The sequence below is a fragment of the Nothobranchius furzeri genome, chromosome 18 (genome assembly GCF_043380555.1).
Source record: "Nothobranchius furzeri strain GRZ-AD chromosome 18, NfurGRZ-RIMD1, whole genome shotgun sequence".
NCBI classification, from domain to species: Eukaryota; Metazoa; Chordata; class Actinopteri; order Cyprinodontiformes; family Nothobranchiidae; genus Nothobranchius; species Nothobranchius furzeri.
Genome location: NC_091758.1, coordinates 46,120,475 through 46,127,974, shown reverse-complemented (window position 1 = coordinate 46,127,974; position 7,500 = coordinate 46,120,475). Strand labels below are relative to the sequence as shown.

Genomic DNA, 7,500 nt, shown 5'->3' with positions numbered 1-7,500 from the left:
GAAAACATCGGACAGAACAACGATGTTTGGAACCAGATTGATAAACTGGGTTTGTGTGTAGGCGGGCCCCGCGTCCCGGAACACTCGGAGGTTAATCTGAGTCACGTTCTCAGCAGGACCACCTGATGGTCTGCGGGGGTTCGAGCCACGACTCTGAGAACGGGAGTGAAGACAAAGCCCAGAAACATGGCTGGCATTAGCATTAATGTGCAGACCTCCACAGGCGGGGCGAGAGCTCAGGTCTCCTGTGGTCTGTCCCTTCTGGACTCCTGGGGAGACATGCTGATGGAGGCATCAGCAGGAGGTTTAAATGTTTGACCGTCAGTCAGTCAGGAACCAGGGTGCTGTTTGATGTTCCATCTCTGAACCTGGTCCAAACAAGGTGTTCTGGTTCTTCTCCTGGAGACCCGAGCACTGACTCAGCTCAGCCTCCGGACCTCCCTCGGTCTGACGGAGCAGCACTGTATGATGATCAGTTTATTTCTGTCTGACAGGGTTCACGGCCGGCATCGACCCAAACGAGAGGAGGATTGTTCTGGTGGGGAAGACTGGAGTGGGGAAGAGTGCGACTGGAAACACCATCCTGGGGAGGGAAGCCTTTGAGGCGGACATGTCTCCATCCTCACTCACATCTGACTGCCACAAAGCCAAGGGGGTCATAAACGGCCGGAGCGTCGCTGTCATCGACACTCCAGGACTGTTCGACACAAACTTCACTCAGGAGGATGTGTTGAACAGGATCAAGATGTGCATCTCGCTGTCTGCTCCAGGTCCTCATGTCTTCCTGGTGGTCCTTCAGCTAGGCAGGTTCACCAAGGAGGAGAAGGACACCGTTAAGATGATCCAGAACACTTTTGGAGAAGACGCAGACAGATACACAATGGTTCTGTTCACGCACGGTGACCAGCTGAAGAATGGAAGCATCGAGAGCTTCATCTCAGAGAGCACAGACCTGAAAGCCCTCATTGAGAAGTGCCACAACAGATACCACATCTTCAACAACGAGATCAAAGACCCCAAACAAACCTGGCAGCTCCTGGATAAGATAGACCAGATGACCATGGTTAACGGTGGAGGCTACTACAGCAATGACATGTTTGTGAGGGCAGAGATCGCCATTGAGAAGGAGAAGGAGCGGATCCTGAAAGAGATGGAAGAGATGAGACAGAGGGAACTGGACCAACTCAGAGCCAAGTACTCCGGAAGTATCTTCCACAGAGAGGAGGCCAAGATGACCGTGAGATACCAGAATGAAGCTCGAAATAGAGCCGAGAAGTCCAACGAGTTCCTGGCTGCCCCAACGATTGCTGTAGCAACAGCCTGTGGTGCTACCATTGGAGGTCTGTTGGGGTGTGCTGGAGGTCCGATTGGAGCAGTGATCGGAATCGCTGCCGGAGCTGCCCTCGGAGCTGCTGTTGGAACTCTGGTGATCAGAGTCAACGACCGCTGCCATGTGCAGTGAAGGATCTGAAGAAAGGCCAACCTAAAGCTGCTTCTCCATCATCAACTTTTACAGGAAATAATTGAAACTTTTCCACCCCAGAACATCTTGTAGTTGTCTGAATACCCGAGGAACGGTGTTTCTGGTGAAACTGGAGAACTTTGATGGGGTGGGGCAGCAGCTTGTTGCTCTTCTACCATCAGCTGCTAGCATAGCTCCTACCTGTTCCAGCTGAGGAGAAGCTGTTTAGCAGCTGGAAGCAGACGTTTGTTCAAATGTCCCAACTAGTCAACTTTAACATCCATGTTTGAACTCGTGTCTTTCCCTTTGGACCATTTCAAGTAAAGGTGTATGAATCAAAAATCAGATGTTACGAAACCTTTTTCCACCTCTGCTCTATAAACTCTCTCACTGCCATCTTTTACAAAACCAGCACAATAAAACAGGCATCTTCCATCGACACCTGCTTTCCATTCTGTATGCGTTCATTTATGAGGCTTCTCATTAATCTGTTAAGATAAAGGTCCTCAACACGGAGCCCTGGGGCACTCCGTGAGAAAACAACTTCTTTATGGGTTTTAAAACTTAGTGAGTAATGAACTCAAAAAACCTGAGATACCAGGTTGGTCATGAAGTTGAGAGACCAGTTTGCTACAATGGAGTTCGCTTACTTCCTGTAGTCAAGGTTGTTGCTGTTTCTTCTCTGCAGGATCCCAGAAGAAGAAGAAGAAGAATGATGTTCTTCGGCTTGTTTTACTGGGCAAGACAGGAGGAGGGAAAAGTGCATCTGGGAACACCATCCTGGGAAGAGACGTTTTCCAGTCACAAGCATGTCCCACTTCCTGGACCATTGATTGTAAAAGAGTTGATGGAGAAGTAAGAGGCAGAGATGTTGCTGTGGTCGACACTCCAGGGCTATTCGACACTAACTTCAGCAGACAGGAAGTGCAGAAAAAGATCAAGTCATGCCTCGCTTTGACAGCTCCTGGTCCGCACGTCTTCCTGGTGGTCCTGAGGCTGGGCAGGTTCACCAAAGAGGAGGAAGACACCTTCAAGATAATTCTGGATACGTTTGGTGAAGACATCACCAGATACTCGTTGTTGTTGTTTACACATGGAGACAAACTCAAGAAGCAAACTATTGAACAGTTCATCTCAAAGAGTGACAAGCTTGAGGAGCTTGTTCAAGGTTTCTCCAACAGGTACCACGTCTTCAACAACGAAGTGAGAGACAAACAGCAGATCAAGAAGCTGCTGGAAAAAATCGACACAATCATTGAAGAGAATGACAGGAAACACTACAGCAAGAAGATGCTGAGGAGGGCAAAGATGGCCTCCAAGAAAGAGAAGCACAGAGTTTCAAAGGCGCTGAAGGCAGTGGAGCAGCAGAGAAGAAACACGCTGAGGGCTGAGGTCCAGCAGGAGATCAGGTCCTCAGGGAGGCCCAACAGATGTGTCCTTCAGTGAGACCACAGTTCAAACCTTCAAGTAGACGTCGGTCACACACACACACACACACAAACACACACACACACGCACGCATACACACACACACATTCTCGTCTAGCACTAGTGAGGACCGTCATTGACTTCCGTGCATTTTAGTGACTATTGCGTCTAACTAGCCCATGCTTAACCCTAACTGTAACTAAAACTTAACACCAAACCTCCATCACTAACCGGTAGAGCTCTGCAACACCATCCCAAAGTGAGGACCAGCAAAATGTCCTCACTTTGATGTGCAGATGAGTACACACACACACACACACACACACACACACACGCACACGTGTGTTTAGTGTGCTTTACCCAGACTGCAGCTGTGGGGCAGGGTACGGTGGCCCTCCAGGTACAAAAACATTGAGTCCAGTAAAGGAGGAAGCCCAGCATGAGCTCACAGCTGTAACTGTTACATGAACCATGACTCAGCGTTTTGCTTTGTGGGTGTCATTGATTTTACTGAATATCGAATGCTTGCATAAACTCTTCAGTATTAAAGGTCTCAGGCTAAAAGGACTGTTGCTGGTTTGTGAAACCTGAAGTCAGAACCGGGTATCGGACTTGTGTGAAGCTTGTCCTCCACGTTTGACCCATTTCCTGAGGAAGCGGTGAGCTGCACACAGCTGACCCTGACCCTGTGGTGTTACGGCTACCAGCCTGGCCAGAGATGCAGGAGCCAGGATCACCCAGCCCCGGCCATCAGCCTGACACCGCCCCTCCTCCTCCTCTCTTCAGGCTGCTGAGGAGCACAGCTGAGCCGAATCCCTCTGATGACCCACCTGGATAAAAAGGCCGTGCCTTCAGCAGTGCAGGTTCTGCTGTCCTCCACGCCTCGTTTTGGTTTCAACCCCTCTGTTTGGAGGAGTCAGCTTTAAGGTGTTAACTCTGACTTATGAGCTTTCAAAGGCTGAAGCTCCTAGATGATCCGGAGGGATCTTTCGTTCTTCGTTTTAAGGTTAACATGGTAGTTTACGGACTTTGGGATTTTAAAAGTTTTCGTAGCGTGTCTGTTTTTATTATAAACGTAGCCCCTTCTGTTTGGGTAAAACTTTTAGCAAAGGTTTAATCAGGTGTTTTAATGTTGATCATTCGTCCCTTTTAGTCTTGATTGTGTTTGTTTTGCATTATCTTTATGATGCTCGCCATGTTTGCTCGTTTTTAGAACCTTTACCACATTAAAGCCATTTTAAGTCCACTGTCCTACTTCTTATGTTACCCCCTCCTTCACATTAACGCCTGTCGGGACGTAACCTGTGGAAAGGCGTTTCCTGCCTGTTTAAAGCTCTGAGCCGATACTAGATGCTGGAGGGTGCACAGATTTAGCCGATCAGCAGCAGTCTCACATGTTGGTTAGGAGGAAGTTCTGCAGCTGCAAATAAAAACAAAGCTAAAGCAATCCCAACAAGTTAGAATCAACATTTTTATTTTCATCAACTAAAACTTGTTTCTCCCTTGTTCACATAAAATCATTGATAAAACGCCGAGTCTGATTTATGACCCTCAGCGGTCAGGAGTCTGTTCATCAGTACACATCTGGATCCAAACAGCTGCTCCACCGACTCAACAGACACGGTTCCACGAGGACCCACACGTTTCACCATCAGTGCAGCTCAGGTCACAGTGCAGTTGTTCCCATTTTCCTTGAATGGATCAGGATCCATTAGGAGTTCCAGCCCATTCCACCTTTAATCCGCCAACACAGAGAAGTTATCGAACTGGGCCAGTTCAAAGGCCCGGGTTCCCACAGCAGCCCAGCCACTCTTGGAGGATGAGGTCACAGCGACGTTCCACAGGGCCACTCCATCCAGAGTCCCGGACGCACTCTGGCCCTGCAGCGGAAAAAACCAGGAAACCAGGATTTATGCAGGAATAGTCGAGCTTCTGCTGCTCAAACCCACATTTAAAATAGAACCAGGTTCTGACCCGGGACCATCCCAGTTTACACGTCTGTCACGTGGATGAAGAGCGTTCCACTCCGCTACAGTAGGGGGCGCCATGCAGTCTCATGTCGGCAGTCCTTCGGTTTTAAACTGACCGGACCGGGCTGTGGCTCCAGTCGAGGCCAGAACTTCTTACCTTCACAGTCAGTGACACGGTGTACCACGCCAGGGCTCCGGTACCGGACTTTCCCTCCATCAGAACCGTCTGTCCAGCTGCAGACAGAATCTGTGCATTAGTTAGGAAACTGGTCCAGTGGCTTGACCTGGGCCTGGTTCTGCAGCCAGGACCATCCCACTGACCCAGATCTGTAGTAACTTTGTAGGTCCCGTCAGCAAACACCCAGAAGAAGACTCCCTTGGCGCCGCGGACTGACTGTCCTCCTTTATCTACCCTCGCTGCGATGAACACGCCGGCCGTACCCACAGCCTCCATCAGCACGTCACAGGTAACGGTCACGTTCTGCCTGTAACACACATCTGAACGTTACAGCTGGACAGGACAGAACCAGCAGAACCAGCAGAACCAAGAGCTTGGCCTCACCACCGATGGTCTCCGATCACGCTGATGGTTTGGTCTGCGTCAGACGCCCAGGTGACCGGTCTCTGCGTCACGACCTGCCGGAGCGTAAAGACGTGTGGTCCGGGGTCCGTCAGGTTTACGTGGTACTCGAACACGCCGGTCTGGTCGGCGAAGTTCGGAGCCTCGGAGAACGGAGGGTTTCCTGTTCAGGAAGACCAGATCCGTTTGACTCAGAAGACCCGATATGGATTCTGTTCATCTTCAGAACCAAAGCCGGTTCAGTTTGTTAACTTTAGTTAACGTGGAGAAAGTTACCGTCTGCTTTCTACCAACTACAAAACGCTACTACTACTACTACCACCACTACTACCACCACTACTACCACCACTACTACTACTACCACAATAGGCTTAATGTTTTAAGCCTATTCTTAAAAGTAGACAAAGTGTCTGCCTCACGGACTAAAGCTGGGAGCTGGTTCCACAGGAGAGGAGCCTGATAACTAAAAGATCTGCCTCCCATCCTAAGTTTAGATATTCTTGGAACCACCAGTAGACCTGCAGTCTGAGAGTGAAGTGCTCGGTTAGGAACATATGGAACAATCAGATCACTGATGTATGATGGAGCTTGATTATTAAGAGCTTTATATGTGAGAAGAAGGATCTTAAAATCTATTCTGAATTTAACAGGTAGCCAATGTAGGGAAGCTAAGACAGGAGAGATATGATCTCTCTTTTTAATTCTCATCAGAACTCTAGCTGCAGCATTTTGGACAAGCTGAAGACTTTTAACTACATTCTGTGGACTTCCTGAGAGTAATGGATTACAGTAATCCAGTCTTGATGTAATATATGCATGAACTAGTTTTCAGCATCACTCCTGGAAAGTATGCTTCTAATCTTAGCAATATTCCGAAGGTGGAAAAAGGAAATCCGACAAACTTGTCAAACCTGGGATTTGAATGACATGTCCTGGTCAAAGATAACACCAAGTTCCTTACTTTGTTCTCGGAGATTAATGTAATGCCATTAAGGTCAGGCGATTGGCTAAGCAATTTCCTTTTCTGGATTTCTGGTCCAAAGATGAGAACTACCACTACTACTACCACTACTGCTACCACCACTACTACCACTACTACTACCACCACTACTACCACTACTACTACCACCACTACTACTACCACCACTACTACCACTACTACCACTACTACTACTACCACCACTACTACCACTACTACTACTACCACCACTACTACCACTACTACTACCACCACTACTACCACCACTACTACCACTACTACCACTACTACTACTACCACCACTACTACCACTACTACTACTACCACCACTACTACCACTACTACTACCACCACTACTACCACCACTACTACTACCACCTAGGGCTGCAACAAACGATTATTTGGATAATCGATGAATCGGATGGGGTCTCGACACGATTAATCGATTAATCGGATTACATGGGGAAATTTTTAAAAACTGCTAGGGAAACGTTATTTCTCTCCTTCCTTCACTTTATTTAACACAACATTATTAGAAAACAGTTCAATAGCAGAAAAACAACATGCCATCACCTAAATTGTCTTATAAGGTGTATAGACAGAGACCCTAAGCTACATCTATATGTGACCTAAAATGGTTGGTCCAAGTTAAACAGCTTAAGGGCATTTCTCATCTGTTTTGCTTGATCTCATCTGTTGACATTTATTTTAAATGTAATTAAACATAGGCTGTGAATTAATCAAAATTGATCACTATTTCCAAAACTGACTGAAAAAATACCAAATAAAACAAAAGTAAATGAATGCCATCCTCCTTGCGATGATGCCCTGGGCAACTGCCATAAAGTCACATCAAGAAATGCTGCTGATCATTCCAATGATCCCAAATAGACTCACATTAGGCCACATGAAAGCAACTGAACCCAAAAATATATTAACCAGTATATAACTGCACTCTCACACAACACGCCTGCAGCAACAGTTAGGACTCCTCCCTCCCTTTTAAAAGCGTTTTTGCTTCTGAGGACATTGTGGTTGTAAAACCACATGCTAGTAGTCTGGCCCCGGTGTGATCAACCAG

The 7,500-nt window shown here is 47.6% G+C and overlaps 3 protein-coding genes across 4 annotated transcripts in view; 2 read left to right on the top strand and 1 right to left on the bottom strand.

Moving 5' to 3' along the window:
* LOC139063940 (GTPase IMAP family member 9-like) overlaps nucleotides 1-1,901 on the top strand; it is a 17,850-nt gene extending 15,949 nt beyond the window's left edge. Inside the window, exon 4 of the mRNA XM_070547162.1 lies at nucleotides 495-1,901. Coding sequence (XP_070403263.1) covers nucleotides 495-1,462 — 968 coding nt within the window. The 3' untranslated portion in view covers nucleotides 1,463-1,901. The remainder of the gene's footprint in view (nucleotides 1-494) is intronic.
* Nucleotides 1,902-2,036: 135 nt separating this feature from the next.
* Nucleotides 2,037-2,908, top strand: LOC139063883 (GTPase IMAP family member 4-like). Its single transcript, XM_070546805.1, has 2 exons — nucleotides 2,037-2,067; nucleotides 2,151-2,908. Exons 1-2 carry the CDS (start codon nucleotides 2,037-2,039, stop codon nucleotides 2,906-2,908), a joined length of 789 nt encoding a protein of 262 aa, XP_070402906.1.
* Nucleotides 2,909-4,347: 1,439 nt separating this feature from the next.
* galcb (galactosylceramidase b) overlaps nucleotides 4,348-7,500 on the bottom strand; it is a 25,114-nt gene continuing 21,961 nt past the window's right edge. For both annotated transcript variants that reach the window (XM_070547158.1, XM_070547157.1), the window contains exons 14-17: nucleotides 5,423-5,603; nucleotides 5,182-5,345; nucleotides 5,018-5,094; nucleotides 4,348-4,770 (exon numbers count right to left, since the gene is read on the bottom strand). In XM_070547158.1, coding sequence (XP_070403259.1) covers nucleotides 4,627-4,770; nucleotides 5,018-5,094; nucleotides 5,182-5,345; nucleotides 5,423-5,603 — 566 coding nt within the window. In that variant the 3' untranslated portion in view covers nucleotides 4,348-4,626. The remainder of the gene's footprint in view (nucleotides 4,771-5,017; nucleotides 5,095-5,181; nucleotides 5,346-5,422; nucleotides 5,604-7,500) is intronic.